Here is an 18304-nt window from a genome sequence, read left to right as displayed (position 1 = left end):
TCTTCCGCTTATCCGAGGTCGGGTCACGGGGGCAGCAGCCTAAGTAGGGAAGCCCAGACTCCCTTCTCCCCAGCCACTTTGTGTAGCTCTTCCCGGGGGATCCCGAGACATTCCCAGGCCAGCCGGGTGACATAGTCTTCCCAACGTGTCCTGGGTCTTCCCCGTGGCCTCCTACCGGTTGGACATGCCCTAAACACCTCCCTCGGGAGGCGTTCGGGTGGCATCCTGACCAGATGCCCGAACCATCTCATCTGGCTCCTCTCGATGTGGAGGAGCAGCGGCTTTACTTTGAGTTCCTCTCGGATGACAGAGCTTCTCACCCTATCGCTAAGGGAGAGCCCCGCCACCGGCGGAGGAAACTAATTTCGGCCGCTTGTACCCGTGATCTTATCCTTTCGGTCATGACCCAAAGCTCACGACCATAGGTGAGGATGGGAACGTAGATCGACCGGTAAATTGAGAGCTTTGCCTTCCGGCTCAGCTCCTTTTTCACCACAACAGATCGGTACAATGTCCGCATTACTGAAGACGCCGCACCGATCCGCCTGTCGATCTCACGATCCACTCTTCCCCCACTCGTGAACAAGACTCCTAGGTACTTGAACTCCTCCATTTGGGGCAGGGTCTCCTCCCCAACCGGGAGATGGCACTCCACCCTTTTCCGGGAGAGAACCATGGACTCGGACTTGGAGGTGCTGATTCTCATTCCGGTCGCTTCACACTCAGCTGCAAACCGATCCAGTGAGAGCTGAAGATCCCGGCCAGTATATCTATTTTTATGAACCCTAATACAAAACCTCACAATAATTTCTGATTGGAATGCTAAAAACGTTAAGACACACCGCACTAAAAAAACATAATGGAATTTTACATTTTTCTATGAAGGATAAAACACTGAATATTGACAAAATATGAACGTCACACCACCTGTCGATCAACACATTTTAAAATCAAGTGTAAAAAACTGTGAAATACGAACGCGAAAGGTACAAAATATACCCACCTACAATCGGATATATCTGATACATCACTACGCTTTAGAACTTTGTTGTGAAAATCTCCTTCCGTGTCTGTGGAAACGCTCCCCACCCACACTGCTTGGTGCCTTGTCTGAGCCTCTGTGACTTACATTACCATAGTAACTAATTAGATGACTAATTAGATTACCATAGTAACTGGTTAGATTACCATAGTAACTGGTATATCATCCATAAGCGCGGATTCCAACCATAGAAATATATTTTATAGTTGAAGACTTACGGTCGATAGAAAACATGAACGCACATCATAATGGCAGCTACACTTTTCATCTTAAAGATCTAAAAAAAAATGATTTGGCAATGTCCGGCGGGCCAGATTGAAAAGCTCAACGGGCTGCATGTGGCCTCCGGGCCTTAATTAGCCCAGGTCTGGCTTAAATAAATCATTGTAGTAGACATTTTAAAACCAAACCAACAAAGACTGGATATATGGATCTTATTCTTACTAGTATTAATTAAAACGTGTCTTCGGGCCTTAAAATTAAAGACCACAGTATTAGTTGACTCTCTTAGAGTAAAGTACAATAGTAGTATCCATTGTTATCCTTAGTTTATTTTGTTAGAATGTCCCTAAAAGTGCACATAGTTTCTTAGAGAAACGCATCACTTGTTGCTAGGCGGAATTTGTAGAGCACAAATTATTGTCCATCATCCACAATCCTTATGTAAGACAAAAACACGCATTTCTGTCTCTTTTCTGTGCATTATAGATAGTTAAAAACTGTTAGCATGAGGCGGCAAACGCTGCATTTACATACCGTGACCTGCATATCAATCCAACAATAACAACATTATTGTAAGAGCTAATGTCGAAAAACTACTTTTCTGGCTTAGTGACACAGTGCCATGTTGACAATGCTCCTCCTGCCACTAGCGACAGGTAAGCTACTTGAGCTGCTTCTTATGAAGACCTGTGATGAGGTGGCGACTTGTCCAGGGTGTATGCCTTCCGCCCGAATGCCGCTGAGAAAGGCTCCAGCGACCCCCCGCGACCCAGAACGGGACAAGCGGTTGAAAATGGATGGATGGGTTATGAGGAATGTCTGTCACCCTTATATTAGAAGGTTGTTCCAAAAAGGAACGAACTATGAAATTCCACCGCTATTCTAAAAATCCAGACTGACGGACGCAGTGCTGTGGTTCTCAATTTGCGCTAGTTTTTGTCTCTCAACAAATGAATGCAGTAGAAGACCCGACATCATTTCTAGGAAGACTCAACAGATGTTAATTTTCTATTTGAGGAATGAGAATTATTCTGAATACAGCAGCTCAAGAAAAGCACAAGTGCTGAAAGGTACAACCATCCCATCAGTCGGCATCCTAGTGCAAGCAGGCTTTGTAAATCCCTGTTTTATGTTCCTATTTGAAACATTTGCAATAGTGTTTGTATTATTGGTATTTGTACTAATTAGCTGCCTCATGCTAGCAGTTTTTACTGTTTGGAACGCACGGAAAAGGACAAGACGTGTGTTCTTTGCTCGCATGAGATTTGTGGGTGATGGGCCAAATTCCCCCGAAAAGTACAGTTTTTCTTCAAATCGACACATTCATTTGTGCCCTATAAATTCTGCCTAATTCAAAGTGATGATATAACTACTCTATTTGTAATATGATTTATATTTGACACTGTTTGTATTTTAGCGCTGTCTGTCACCTGTGTTGCTGAGCCAAAGACAAATTTCCACCTGAGTGGGCAATAAAGCTTTTTTCTATTCTACACAACTGTGTACTGAACACAGATAACAATGGCTAGTACTATTCTACTTCACTCTTAAGACCAAGGGTCTCAAACTTGCGGCCCGCGGGCCAATTGTGGCCCGCAAGACGTTATTTTGCGTCCCGCGCTTATATATGACAATTTAATGTTGGTGCGGCCTGCGAGTTAAGTATGAACGGCGCTTGACAGCGTCATACTTGCCAACGTTCCCAATTTTCCCGGGAGTCCCCTGAAGTTCAGGGCATCTATTCTCTCTAAATCCCTGCCGATTTTTACCCAATGAACAATATTCAGGGGGTGCCATAATGGAGATGCCTTTAGCGCCATCTACATTCTGTACAGACAGCGTGCAAGCTCAGTTATATGTTGCATTTAGCTGTGCTGTACCCACGTGTGATATTGCAAGACATATTTGATCAACAGCTACACAGGTCACACTGAGGGTGGTCGTAAAAAAAACTTTAACACTGTTACAAATACGTGCCAGTCTCTGAACCCATACCAAACAAGAATGACAAACACATTTCAGGAGAACATCCGCACCGTAATACAACATAAACACAACAGAACAAATACCTGGAATCCCATGCAGCTCTAACTCTTCCAAGCTACAATATACACACCCCACTACCACCAACCCCCGACACCCCCACCCTCCTTACTTGCGTCGGTAGAGGTTGTGTATGTTGTAGCTCGGGAGAGTTAGGGCTGCAAGGTGTTCTGGGTATTTATTCTCCTGTATTTGAGTTGTGTTAGGGTGCGGATGTTCTCCCAAAATGTGTTTGTCATTGTTTTTTGGTGTGGGTTCAAAGTGTGGTGCGTATTTGTAAACAGTCTTAAAGTTGTTTATACGGCCACCCTCAGTGTGACCTGTATGGCTGTTGAACACGTCTTGCAGCCGATGACGTCGGTCCGCACGAGTCTCACACAACATAATACATAGCTGTTACTTTGATTGTGTGATGTAAAAGCGTACGCAATGACAAGTTATAAAGCAGTAATCCTCCTATTGAAAGTACGCCACGGGACAAGTAAGATTTATTAAAAATATTCTAAAAAAAAAATAGCAGCGATTCATAAATACTTAATAATTATATTTATTGGATAATACTTCAACAAATTATGAATGTAAGTTCATAAACTGTAAAAAGAAATGCAAATTCAGTGTTGACAGCTAAATTTTTTTGTGGACATGTTCCATAAATATTGATGTTAAAGATTTCTTTTTTGTGAAGAAATGTTTAGAATTAATTTGATGAATCCAGATGGATCTCTATTACAATCCCCAAAAAGGGCACTTTAACTTGATGATTACTTCTATGTGTAGAAATCTTTATTTATAATTGAATTCCTTGTTTATTTTTCAACAAGTTTTTGTTATTTTTATATCCATCCATCCATCCAGCCATTTTCTACCGCTTATTCCCCTTCGGGGTCGCGGGGGGCGCTGGCGCCTATCTCAGCTACAATCGGGCGGAAGGCGGGGTACACCCTGGACAAGTCGCCACCATATCTTTTTTTCCAAATAGTTCAAGAAAGACCAGTACAAATGAGCAATATTTTGCACTGTTATACAATTTAATAAATCAAAAACTGATGACATAGTGCTGTATTTTACTTTTTATCTCTTTTTTTTTTCAACCAAAAATGCTTTGCTCTGATTAGGGGGTACTTGAATTAAAAAAAATGTTCACAGGGGGTACATCACTAAAAAAAGGTTGAGAACCACTGTTGCAGAGAACGTTAAAGGCAGTGCAGTCACGGCAGCCCTTAATAATGTCGGCCGGGTGAAAATTGGGACAAATCCGGGAAAATGGTTGTCGGGAGGTGCACTGAAATTCAGGAGTCTACCGGAAAAATATTGAGGGTTGCAAGTATGTTGCTAGGGCGGGAAAGCCATTAATAGAAGGTGAAATCATTAAAAAGTGCATGTTAGATTTTTTAAGAAATCTTTTCTTGCGGCCCAGTCTCACCCAGTTTCTGCACCCAGTGGCCCCCCGGTAAATTGAGTTGGAGACCCCTGCTTAAGACAGTCACTTATTATTATTTTAATTTAGAGAGAGTTAGTAAGAGTAATGTAATAATAGCTATGCCCACAAAAATTGAAAGTTTTCTGTTAAACAAAAAAAGTGGCTCCATCATCCCAAGAAGCGGAAAAACTACAGTCAGACAAAACGAGTTTACAAGATAAGTTTATTTACACACAAGCATTTTGCAGTTGAATTATTACTATAACAAACTCCATATTGTAACCAAGCAAACAGTTACAAGTTTTTTTCCACACAGCTCCATCTGGTGGAAGTAATGTGACAATACCGCACTTTCACTTGAAAATCAGCACTGTCCTCAAATATTATTCAACGTGTAAAAAAATTAGTCAAATTTAAATCAATCCTTTTATTGTAAAATTCATTAATTTTGTCGTATTGCTCAAGCAAGTATTCATGATGGAAATCTAATTTTCATTGTGTGATGATACACAACATTTTTTGTCCGCAAGACACTATGCTGGAGTAGTGGTGTGCACAGTCACCCAGGGTGACGGATCACTAGCATCAATATTATAAACTTTTGAGAGCAAGAAGGCCTGTAATGGCTAATCAAGCAAATGGAGAAGTCAGCAGACCACATCCAGATACAAAAATACATCTTGAAGGGTGTGTGTGTGTGTGTGTGTGTGTGTGTGTGTGTGTGTGTGTGTGTGTGTGTGTGTGTGCATGTGGGTGTGTGTGTGCGTGTTCCTTTATTTCTACCCTTCTTGAGACATCAACAAGGAAAAGTACCGGAGAACAAGTTAGGACCGAAATCATGGACCCAATACGGAAAAACCATTGTATTTAATAGAGAATTTGCAACCCTGCTGGTGAAATCCATGAAAATTGGGGTGGTCCCTAAAAAGGGGATATTTTTCCAATTAACTGTGTGTCGGTTTTAAAAGTGCTCCCCCTCTGGTCAACATATGAAATAAGAAGTGACTGTGTAAAAATTTTGAAGTGATCACCCTCTGGCCAACATATGTCGTAACAAGTGTGTGTAAGCAATTGAATTGCCCTTTGGCCAAAATGTATTGAACAAATAATAAAAATCTGTATATAGAGACATACTGTAATACCTTGAAGTAAATAATGAAGACTAAAAACCAATTACAAACAAAAATAAAAAATAAATTAATCAAAAGCAGTCTTTTTCTCACAATGTGTCGACTTTTTTCTCATTAAACTGGGAACGATTTCTCATATTCTTTCTGTTTCTGTAATATTGCTCTATTTTTTTGTAAAATTATTACTTTTTTAATGTAAAATGATTACTTTGTAATGCAAAATTGCAACATTTGTCGTATAAAATTCTGACTTTTATCACAATAGTGCCAGGTTTTTTTTTGTTCTTGTAAAACAGTGACATTTTTGGAGTAAAATGCTAACTTTTGTCCTCATGTTGCCAAGTAAAATTCTGATTATTTTTATAGTAATGCCAAAATGTTTAAGTTTTCTTCTAAAATAGTGACTTTTGTTGAGTAAAATTATGACTTTTTTCATAAAATTGTCAAAATGTTAAGCTTTTCTTGTAAAATTGCGACTGTTATTGAGTAAAATGTCAACTTTTATCATAATATTGCACAGTTTTTCTTGGAATGTTTTGACTTGCGTTGAGTAAAATCACGTTTCCTGTGAAATTGTGACCTTTTTCTTGTGAAATTCCAACTATTTTTCCAAAACAAGCGTTTTTCTATTTGCATAGTATTTATATATTATTAATGTTGCAAATACAAATCTTTATATAGCTAGAAAGGGTGGTCCTAAAGAGGTAGGTGTTTATTGGAGGTCTCAAGAAAGTAAGAAATATAGGAGTGTTTGTGTGTGTGTGTGTGTGTGCGTGCGTGCGTGCGTGCGTGCGTGCGTGCGTGCGTGCGTGCGTGCGTGCGTGCGTGCGTGCGTGCGTGTGTGTGTGTGTGTGTGTGTGTGTGTGTGTTGGGGGTAAGGAAGTAATGTGAGATATGCTCAAATTGCGTAGAGACTTTGGGGCCCAGCAGAGTTAACACTCTGCAGCATGTTTGGATTTGGTTTTCTAGTGTCAGGAGAGGACAACAATAATGAATGAATTAACACAACTCCTGTATTAATATTATGATGCAACATTCATTAAAAAAAAAAAAAAGAACACTGTGGTGTAAAATCCGAAACTCAACTGCAGAAAAAGTGGTTTTAGTACAAATGTTTTATTTACCCATTAATCAAAATAGTACAAGTTGGATTAAATTGCCCATGCAGACAGATACCGTCCTCCAGAGGAAGCAGAACCAAACGAAAAACATGCAAATCATCTCCCTTCTCTTGGTCCACTGGCTTTTTTATATGACTCCTCATGGGTCAAGGTCGAGTTGTTTTTGCCACTGCTGGCACCAGCGCAATCGTGGATCTCCTAGTCATAACAAGCATTCATCACATCTCCCAGACTGGTTGGCGCGACCCCAAATTCAACTTTCCCTTACATTTTGCTTCCCAGTGATTCAGAAATAGGCTTTAAGATAGACTTTCCTTTTCAGACTTAAACAGACACAAAATATGGTATAAAGTCAGAAATTCCACTACAACACTTTTTTCACGGTTCAATTTTTTCAAGAGGCCTTTGGAGTCAGTTCAAAATTAGCAATAGAATTGACTCAAAATACATTTTGTGTACCCTTTATTAACATAAACTTTTTTTTCTGCAGTACCAATTAAATGCCACCAAAACACTTCCTGTCTATTAGGCTTAGTAGTTTTCCTTAGTTTTAGTTGCAATGTCATCATGGGGCATCAGGCCTGTGTGCAGGCATCGATGATCAGGGCTCTCCAATCTTCTCTGTCGTCTGCTCTATGTATGACTTCTATATTATTGATGTTTCCCATAAAATTTCCAAGACTGTTAGTACATGTTGTTCGTTATCGACCTGGAGCTTTCTTTCCTACTAGTTTTCCTGTTAAAATCAGATGTTCTAAGCTGTCTTTTCTAATGATACGTCCGAGGAATCTGTGATGAGGTGACGACTTGTCCAGGGTGTACGCAGCCTTCCGCCCGATTGTAGCTGAGATAGGCTCCAGCGCCCCCCGCGAACCCCAAGGGAATAAGCGGTAGAAGATAGATGGATGGACGTCCGAGGAATTTCAGCTGCCTATTTCGAATCATTGCAATTAGAGTTCTTCTTGTTTGTACCTTTGCCAATGCCTCTGCATTACTTTTATTTTCAGTCCACGATAGGCGGAGTATTTTTCTGAAGAACCAAATTTCAGTTGCCTGTAATTTTCTCAGTTGTTGATTGTTTAAAGTCCAGCATTCACAGCCGTAAAGTAGGACAGACCATACATACGTTTTTAGGACTCTTGAGTTTGGTGTCAATTGAGATGTTTCTATTTCTTAAATATAAGACTCATTTTTGACATGGCATCCGTTTGTTGATCTCTTTTTCACACCTACCATCAGATGTTACTGTGTCACAGAGGTTGTTGCATGTGATGTTATAAGGTGGATGTGGTTTCTTGGAAACTGCCATGCTTTCGGTTTTGTTGAGGTTTAGGGCCAGTCCGTTTGCTTCACTGTGGGCTACTACTCTGTTCAGGATGTTCTGTAGTATTTCTTCAGAGTCTGCCACTAGCGCAGTGTAATTTGCATATCTGGGGTTTGTAATGTCTTGTGATCATGTTTTGTTTAGTTATGTTCTGTTTTGTTTAACACTCTATTGCTCCCTGTTTTTTCACATCCTTGTTTTGTCGCCACGGTTGCTTATTGTGTTCACTTGTCTCCGATTAGTGTTCGCCCGCTCACCTGTTTCCCGAGCACTAATCAGAGGCAGTATTTAAGCTCGTAGTTGCCAGGCAGTCGGCCTAGCGTCATTGTTGTTGTTCGTTTGTTTGTTTTCTGTCATAATGGGGGGGGGGGGGGTCGCAGCTTGCTGCGGGGTCGTTCTCCCAGGAAAGCAGACGGACTACTCATGACATGGCGTGCAGGTATAAACATGATTTTTATCTTCAATCTAAAAAAAAAAGGTGAAAACAAAAAGGCGCACAAGCCCAAAGCACAACTTGACGCAGAAAACAAAACCAACACTTGGACTGAACTATGAACATGAAACAAAAGTAGCTAACAGGCCGACTGCCTGGCAACTACAAGCTTCAATACTGCCTCTGATTAGTTCTCGGGAAGCAGGTGAGCAGACGAGCACTAATCAGAGACAGGTGAAAATAAGTAACCGTGGCGACAAAACAAGGCAGTTAAAAAACAGGGAGCAATAGTAAACAAAACAGAACATATCTAAACAAAACATGATCACAAGACATGACAAGGTTGTTGACAAATAATTCTTCCAATTTTTATACCATCTTGATGACTGATGTTGCATAAGATCATTTCACTGTAGATGTTAAACAGATCAGGAGATAGTACACAACCTCTTCCAACACCCCTTCGAAAGGCTTTGAATCGACTGCATTCACTATTTACTCTGTATCAATCCGTTGTGGTGAAGAAGGAGCTGAGCCGGAAGGCAAAGCTCTCAATTTACCGGTCAATCTACATTCCCATCCTCACCTATGGTCATGAGCTTTGGGTTTTGACCGAAAAGACAAGATCATGAGTACAAGCGAACGAAATGAGTTTCCTCCGTTAGGTGGCGGGCATCTCCCTTAGAGATAAGGTGAGAACCTCTGTCATCCAGGAGGAGCTCAAAGTAAAGCCACTGCTCCTCCACCGTATGCCGCCCGAACGCCTCCCTGGGTGGTGTTTAGGGCACATCCGACCGGTAGGAGGCCACGGGGAAGACCCAGGACACGTTGGGAAGACTATGTCTCCTGGCTGGCCTGGGAATGCCTCGGGATCCCCTGGGAATAGCTGGACGAAGTGGCTGGTGAAAGGAATTGAAGTCTAGGCTTGGCTGGTTAGGCTGCTGCCCCCGCAACCCGACCTCGGTTAAGTGGAAGAAGATGGATGGATGAATGGCACTATCTATTCAGACTGTTGCTTTTCGTTCCCAATACAGATTTCTGATAATCCTCAGGACTTTCACTCTAATATCCATCTTATTCAAGATTTGAAAAATGTTTTTTATGTTTCACTTTATCGAATGCTTTAGAATAGTCTATAAAACACAGGTATAAATCCGTTTGCACTTCTATCGATCTCTCCATTACTATACGGAGTGGGAATATAGCATTTCCGGTGCCCTGGTCCGGGAGAAATCGTGATTGCGTAGCCGAAAACTCTGGATGTATCTTATTCCTTGCTCTCGCCATCAGTACTCTAAGAAGAATTTTGATGGTATGACTCATAAGGCTTATCAATCTATGTTGATCACAGTCTGTGGCTCCTGGTTTCTTTGGCAGAGAAATAAAAATAAATGTTTTCATATCTGATGGAATTCACCCTTTGTCGTAACTAATGTTAAACAGTTTTTTCGGCTCTGATGTTCCAATTTCTTTGAGTGCTTCTATTACTTCAATTGGTATTTTATCTGCTCCTACCGCTTTACCATGTTTCATTTTGGACATGGTATTTTTCACTTCATCTTCTGTTATGGATGGGCCTTCCATTTTTTTTTCTTATAGTCATCATGGACTAAATCTTCAAAATATTTTGACCATCTTGACAGAATGTCTTCCTTATCCATTACTACGTTGCCTTCCTTTGATTTAATGCATCCTGACTTTGAGGGGCCCTACATCCTGTTGACTTCTTTGATCTGTTGGTGCATGTACTTGCTATCAGTGTCATTGTGTTGTTCTATTTCTTCGCATTGTGAGTTTATCCAGACTTCTTTAGCCATGTTGCATTTCTTCTTTATAAGCTTATCCAGTTTTTTGTACTGAATTTTGTTTTGTTTTCATACTCGCTGTGTGTCCAGCTAATCAAGAACTTCTTGAGTCATCCATTTTTGTGTAGAACAAGTTTTTCAATGGTTTGGATTCTATATTATTGCATCTTTTCCCATCCGTCTTCTGCCTTGATGTGGCTCAATTATTTCGAAGGTCTTGGTCCAGTTTAAAAAATGGTTACTGCAATTTTGGAGTTCTTTTATATTTTTGGATGTTTTTGAGTCTCACTTTTATGACTGCTCTAACTGGGACATGATCACTACCCCAGTCTGACCCTGGCATGGATTTTGAGCCTAGGTTTGAATTTTTAAACCGCTCTTCAATTAATATAAAATCTATTTGGTTTCTAGCTCTATCACCAGAACTTTTCCATGTCCAGCGTCTCCTTGGATGGTTCTGAAACCAAGTGTTGGTGAAAATGAATTTGTTTTTTTGACACTGCGTTCATTGATCTCTCCAATTCCAAATGTGCCAACAACATTTTGGATGCGTTCTTTACCAACTTTTGCATTGAAGCCTTACATTATTATATTGATGTCCTATGATTTAAGTTGGCATTTTGCCCTTTCAAGGTCTTCATATAATTTCTCAATCTCTGCCTCGCCTTGGTCTGCTGTTAAGACCAATGTCAAAGGGTGTTCGTCTAAGTTTGACAAAAAGTTCTCTGTCTGTACCTGCCCAGAATCCTTTCAATGCTTTCGAACATTCGGGATCCAAAATTACTAAACTCCTCTCTGGTGTTTCTCACCTCCAGAGTATAAAATTGTGTGGTTTTCTGATGTTATTTCACCGACACCTTTCCATTGATCTTCATTCTGCTAATTTCATGTTTGTCATAATCTAGTTTCTCTTTCTGGTACAAAGTCCTAACATTGCATGTGCCAATTTTGATCAATTTCATCCCATAACCATTTAAACTGCAAAAATATTTGAATACTGTAAAAAAAACAAAAAAAACACTTGAAATATATTTTTGTGTATCGGAAGTATTTTAAGGCTATAAACTGGGCCACTTTGGCATTATATTTTTTTTCCATCGAGCAGAATTAGCTGGTTCCTAATTTTTTTTTTTTTTTATCAATTATAAATACTAAATACAATTAAATAATAAAATCAAATAAAATAATTAGTTTGTTTAAATTCATGCAACCAGAAACATGGTTTGTATACCCTGCCTACTTGTATTTAAATGCGCTATTTTGGACATGATTTTGACACATCACCCATGCAAGACTAGAACACAAATAGGGCTGTATCTCAGTCCTCTGAGGCCATAAAAAATCCTGATGAATTGATACTAACTGAACTTAAGTGGCGACACAAGTTGTTATATAACCACATACATCAAGTCTGCTTACATGTGATTGGATGAGCTCAACGACGCTCAGCTCAAAATGGCAGCAGTGGAAATCACCATTTTATTGACTATAAATAAGCAAAGAAGAGAATATATCAGAACATTTTGGGGGTGGGGGTTATTGCAAATGTCACAAAATGTCTTGATAATGACTGCCGTGGATTACAATCATCATAAATTGTAGACTGTACACTTTGATCCATCCTCTGCATCACTTTCTCCGCATGTTGCTCTCCAAAATCCTCATCAGCATGTTCGCTTCCTGCCACACACAATATTTACATTTCACAGTTGAAATGGATCCAAAACCACAAGTGAAGAAGCCTCACCTGAGCTTTTAAGCGGCTATCTTGCAAGTCCAGCTGTGTTTGCATCGCCACCCGCAGGAAGTCCTGGAAAAGCTCACCGAGGGAGCTGTGGCCCCCTGGCAGGGAGCCCTCCACTGCACCCTCACCTTGGTCCTCGGCAGAGGAGAGCAGAGGAGGGTCCATCACACTCTTTTTGCCCATGAAATGTCCTGAAAAGTAATGTCACAAATATATTATATAATACGTAAAGTATGATATACTTATATAATATAGGATGCATAATAAATAAAATATATCATGTAAAAATATGTCAAATATACATTGTATCAGACAATACAATACAATGTTACTGAATATAATAAAATAATAAAAATAGTAGATACAAGAAAAAGATGGACTATTATTACTAATAATATTACAAATAATATTTTAATTATTACACAATAAAATATATAAAAAACTAATACAAATTGTACAAGAAAAATAAGTATAAAAAAAATACTATAACTATTTAAATTTCTTAAAAAAAAACTATATAATTTAAAGAGGCACGGTACAATTGACCTCAAATATAAATGCACAAGTTGTCAATAAACTACAAAAAAATAAAAATAAAAATAAATACTACTTTTAAGTAATATAGCTGTGAAGACTGCACTGGTGATTCAATAAAAATACAAAAAACATGGAATAATTTGTACAAACTTTAAAATACTAAAAAAAAGAAAGAAAACTTAGAATATGAAAATGTGTTACATTTGGTATATGAAATTTACTTTATTGCATTGTTTTCAAATGTTTGCTTTAAAAGCAGCTTAATGCATTTTTGGTATGTTTAGTGTTGAAATAGCTAATAGGAAAATATTCTGAATATATTTATATATATATATATATATATATATATATATATATATATATATATATATATATATATATATATGTATATATACATATATATATATATATATATTTCAAAAAATAATACATTTGATAATAATATCAAAATGTTGCTTTTTGCATTATATTCAGCGTTTCCTTAACAGTACAGTGCAGTAAATTGTTTGATGTGTTAAAGTGTGTCTGATTCTTTCTTCAAAAATAAATTATACAATAAAAAGGAGAAACAAACATTTAACACTCGTTTTTTTTAATTCACTAAACATTTAAAAAATGGTATTATATCTTCCAAATTGTTCAAATAGCGGTAATATATTATCCAGTTAAGTATATAAGATGGTTTTCCCCTAAATTATGAGGTATGGTGTTAAAACATATTTTAAAAAAACATGTTGTAAGTGGTGGAAAATGAACGGTATACCATAACAATAAACATGATATTTAATTTAGCTTCATGGTCACATATGATGCAAGAATCATGGGCTGAATAAAAATGTGGTCCTTACCTGTAGCCCACAGGTTCCCTCTGGGGTTGACTTTGATTTTGGCCACTTTATTCCGAAGCTCGGTGAGGTCAAAGCTGACTGCTGTGGTGAAAGAAGTGAGGGAGAAGAAAAGAAAGTAAGTCAATAAGCCACACTGGCACACGTTGGTTGCTGTGAGACCCTTCATGTTGGGCTATGAAGCACAACGTGTGTGTTTGTGTGTGTCCTGCAAGTGTGGAACGTCCTTCCCGCTTTTATAGGCGCTCCTGGCCTAGATCCGCCTCCTTTCGCCCTCTTAACTTATGATGCGTGTTACTCACCATGCATGACATTATCATTTTGAAATTGCATTCAAGCATTAACACACGTTGGGAAGGCTTACAGTCTTCTATACTTTTACTGGACACTTCATCCGGCAGTTATAAAGCCGTGAAGCGCAGCAGCTTGATGAAAATAAAGAAAACCTGTGAAGGAAACATACATTGTTTTTGATGTGTTTTTCTGGTCTTGTCACCCCCTCCCGGGCAGAAGGGTGACGCGGCAGTGCGGCTGGGTCACAAAAAGTTGCTTTATTACAAGCGAGCATCCTTATACAGGACTGCAGTCCCTGGAGGAGGCCAAGTCAAAAAAAGAATGAGGCACTCCTAACCTGGAGAAGCCAAACCATCAGTTTTTATATTTCTCCTTTCTGTCTCTGGGTGTGTGCGGAGTCAGGACAGCGCAACCTGACCGTATAAGGACATGTTCATGTGTAAGTGACCGGAAAACAACCTGTGTAGGTTGTACCTTAAATGTTGGTGTGAAGATAGACACAACGTCTCTCCTCCAGGATAGAGCTATCACTTTTGCATTCCGAAGTCTGAATTTATTGCCTCTTCTCATGGGAGTTAATCCAGTTCACATGCGAATGCCCAAAAAAGACTCCATAATTTATTATGGTCTCAACCAGTACTTACTGGAATCTGGTGGTTTGCTTTCTCCAAGTTGAATATAAACATTCACCATATGTAGAACATACAATTCAGTTTTTTGTTTCTGCTATGACAAAGGCAATGGCATACAGTTGCTGGATACCTCAGAAGCCATTTCTACAAAGATGTACAGTATATACACTTTATGAAACAGTTTTCAAGCTACACACCAAAGAAGCTTGACGAAAATAAAGACAATATGTAAATAGGGATGACTGATAATGGCTTTTTTGTCGATATCCGATATTCCGATATTGTCCAACTCTTAATTACCGATTCCGATATCAACCAATACCGAATATACAGTTGTGGTATTAACACATTATCATGCCTACTTTTGTTGTGATGCCCCGCTGGATGCATTAAACAATGTAAAAGGGTTTCCCAAAATAAATCAACTCAAGTTATGGAAAAAAAAATGCCAACATTGCACTGCCATATTTATTATTGAAGTCACAAAGTGCATTATTTTTTTTAACATGCCTCAAAACAGCAGCTTGGAATTTGGGACATGCTCTCCCTGAGAGAGCATGAGAAGGTTGAGGTGGGCGGGGTTTTGGGGTAGTGGGGGTGTATAATGTAGACCGGAAGAGTTAGGGATACATGGGATTCTGTGTATTGGTTCTGTTGTGTTTATGTTGTCTTACAGTGTGGATGTTCTCCCAAAACGTGTTTGTCATTAATTTTTGGTGTGGGTTCACAGTGTGGCGCATATTTGTAACAGTGTTAAAGTTGTTTGTACGGCCACCCTCAGTGTGACCTGTATGGTTGTTGACCAAGTATGCTTACATTCACTTGTGTGTGTGAAAAGCCGTAGATACTATGTGAATGGGCAGGCACGCAAAGGCAGTGCCTTTAAGGTTTATTGGCGTTCTGCTCTGTTCTTCTCCTTACATCCGTGGGCACAGCGGCGTTTTAAAAAGTCATCAATTTTACTTTTTGAAACCGATACTGATAATTTTGAAAGTGATACCGATATTACATTTGAAAGCATTTATCGGCCTTCCGATATTATCTGACAACCCTATATGTAGAGCTAACTTTTTATGCAACATGTGAAAAGTGTTTCTTACATTATTTCCTCGGTGACAAAGATGTACAGTACAGTAGCAGCTTGATAAACATTTTTTAAGCTGAAGAAAAGTTGAAGTTCAGGGAGCAGGTGAGAGGAGCAGTGAGCAGCAGCGGTGGCCGCGCTCAGGAATATTTTGGGGGGGATTTAACCCCAAATTCCAACCCTTGATGCTGAGTGCCAAGCAGGGAAGTAATGGGTCCCATTTTTCTAGTCGTTGGTATGACTCGGCCTGTGTTTGAACTCGACCAATTAAGCTAACTTTTTCTAAATTACAAATGCTTGAATTTATTTATTGGGTGACAAAGGCGTACAGTATTGTAGCAGCTTTGGCAAAAATAAAAGCTAATTGTTTTCTAACATTATTTCCATGGTGACAAAGGTGTACAGTATTTACACTTCATGAAGCAGTTTCCAAGCTACGCACCACAGCAGCTTGACAAAAACAAAAAAAGGTGTTCATTTCCTAAGTTGTTATTATTTTTGTTTTTTAAATGTCTATATTGACAAAGGCGTACAGTAGCAGCTTGTCGAAAATAAAGAAAATGTTAAGCTAACTTTGTCTACGTTAATAGTGATTTTTTTTTTATTGTTCCGACGGGGACAAATGCGGACAGAACTTGTAAAGCTGCGCAGCTTGACAAAAACAAAGACAATTATGTACATAATTTTTTACTTTTTTTCCCCCGATTTGATTTATTTGATTCTTTTCAGTGACTGTGGTGACCATGCAGAAACGCCGTCAGAGAAGTATGAATACAACAATACATTGACTAGTGGCGGTTGTCGTGTGCAGTGACGTACACAATAAACCATAGAAAGTACCACTAAAACCCACCCACTAACGATCACCACGTTAATATCCCACCTGCCCCTCCTGAGTGCTTGTTGCCAGGTGTGACATTTGGCCACGTTGCGACACGCTGCTCCTCATCACCACCGTCCTCGGAGGGCACGACTTGCGCCGCTAAGTCGCAGAGTCACACACTGCTGATAAGACGTTCAGGTTTTGCTGCTTCATTGGCGTTCTTTGCTCTTTCCCTAACCTTTGCCAATCACACACACGCATACACACTCTTGTATTTGTTACCTTGTTACCTTCTTGAGACCTGTGAAAACTGCCTACCTCTTTAGGACCACCCTTTGTAGATATATGAAGATTTGTATTCACAACATTAATAATATCTAAAGTGGGGCAAAAAAAGTATTTAGTCAGCCACCGATTGTGCAAGTTCTCCCACTTAAAATGATGACAGAGGTCTGTAATTTTCATCATAGGTACACTTCAACTGTAAGAGACAGAATGTGAAAAAGAATCCAGGAATTCACATTGTAGGAATTTTAAAGAATTTATTTGTAAATTATGGTGGAAAATAAGTATTTGGTCAACCATTCAAAGCTCTCACTGATGGAAGGAGGTTTCGGCTAAAAATCTCACGATACATGGCCACATTCATTCTTTCCTTAACACGGATCAATTGTCCTGTCCCCTTAGCAGAAAAAGAGCCCCAAAGCATGATGTTTCCACCCCCATGCTTCACAGTAGGTGTGGTGTTCTTGGGATGCAACTCAGTATTCTTCTTCCCCAGAACACGACGAGTTGAGTTTATACCATGAAGTTCTATTTTGGTTTCATCTGACCACATGACATTTTCCCAATCCTCTGCTGTATTATCCATTTTGATATGGATAATATATGTGTGTGTGTGTGTGTGTAAAAAGATTACATTTTTGGATAAAAAACATATTTTGCTTGCACATTACTGTCCTAAATATTACATACATACATATATATGTATATATATATAAATATATACATACATACATATATATTTATATGTGTGTGTGTGTGTATGTAAAAAGATTAAATGTTTGGATTAAAAACATTATATTTTGCTTTGCACATTACTGTCCTAAATATTACAAAACTAGGTTTTGGATTGGGATTGCTCGATTTTCTCTTATGAGATTAACTTTCAGGAATTCTTTTAAATCAAATTTGAAAAATACTTTTTAAAAAAATATATTTTTTAAGGCTAAAACCATGCGTATTAGGTCGGGAATTAGAAGTTAAGACAAGCTTTTGAAACCGGTTTTGAAAAGATTTTATTTCATATTTTACAAAAGTCGTGTTGATTCAAATTTGTATCAAATCTTCACCCCCAGAATCACAATCGAATCGTTAAATCTCCAAAGATTCCCACCTCTATCATTTACTATTCACTACCAAACACTGTATTTTGCAAAAAGCTAATTTAACTAAATCTATTGTTCAGTTTTCAATTACAGGGAATAATGCAATACATTTTACAACAGTGATCTCTATCTGTACGAGTGGTGCACAGGTTTTATTTAGTGGTGAAAAAAATCACTTGAATTGTTTTTATTACCTATATTCAAACTGTATGTAATCTTACAGTGGCCACAAATATTAGACATACTTGTAAATTAAACCTTTACATTGTTTTAATGAATACTTACATATACTACTTTGCTATATTTCAGTGTTGGTCTTCATTATGGTACTTTGCGAGCCAAGTGTTTTCTGAGGTGGCCTTTAATTAAAAAAAGTTTGAGAACCTCTGTACTAAAAGATTTTCTTGAGAACAGTTA

The 18304-nt window shown here is 38.7% G+C and overlaps 1 protein-coding gene across 1 annotated transcript; it reads right to left on the bottom strand.

The window, feature by feature from the left end:
• Positions 1-11990: 11990 nt before the first annotated feature.
• On the bottom strand, positions 11991-13889 carry nmbb (neuromedin Bb). Its single transcript, XM_061878518.1, has 3 exons — positions 13670-13889; positions 12288-12475; positions 11991-12220 (listed from the first exon to the last, which is right to left on the bottom strand). The coding sequence occupies exons 1-3, from the start codon at positions 13833-13835 to the stop codon at positions 12170-12172; spliced, it is 405 nt and encodes a 134-aa protein (XP_061734502.1). The 5' UTR covers positions 13836-13889; the 3' UTR covers positions 11991-12169.
• Between the last annotated feature and the right edge of the window lie 4415 nt (positions 13890-18304).

This window comes from Nerophis ophidion, linkage group LG02 (assembly GCF_033978795.1).
Source record: "Nerophis ophidion isolate RoL-2023_Sa linkage group LG02, RoL_Noph_v1.0, whole genome shotgun sequence".
NCBI lineage: Eukaryota > Metazoa > Chordata > Actinopteri > Syngnathiformes > Syngnathidae > Nerophis > Nerophis ophidion.
The sequence above is the reverse complement of the archived record's forward strand: the minus strand, read 5'-3'. Positions and strand labels throughout refer to the sequence as shown.

Bases quoted from the DNA above. Each gene is read 5' to 3' on its own strand.
- nmbb (XM_061878518.1), bottom strand. From the start codon at position 13,835: ATGAAGGGTCTCACAGCAACCAACGTGTGCCAGTGTGGCTTATTGACT. The intron at 12,476-13,669 runs GTAAGGACCACA...ATTACTTTTCAG, and splicing joins AGGGAACCTGTGGGCTACAG to GACATTTCATGGGCAAAAAG. The intron at 12,221-12,287 runs GTGAGGCTTCTT...TGTGTGTGGCAG, and splicing joins ATAGCCGCTTAAAAGCTCAG to GAAGCGAACATGCTGATGAG.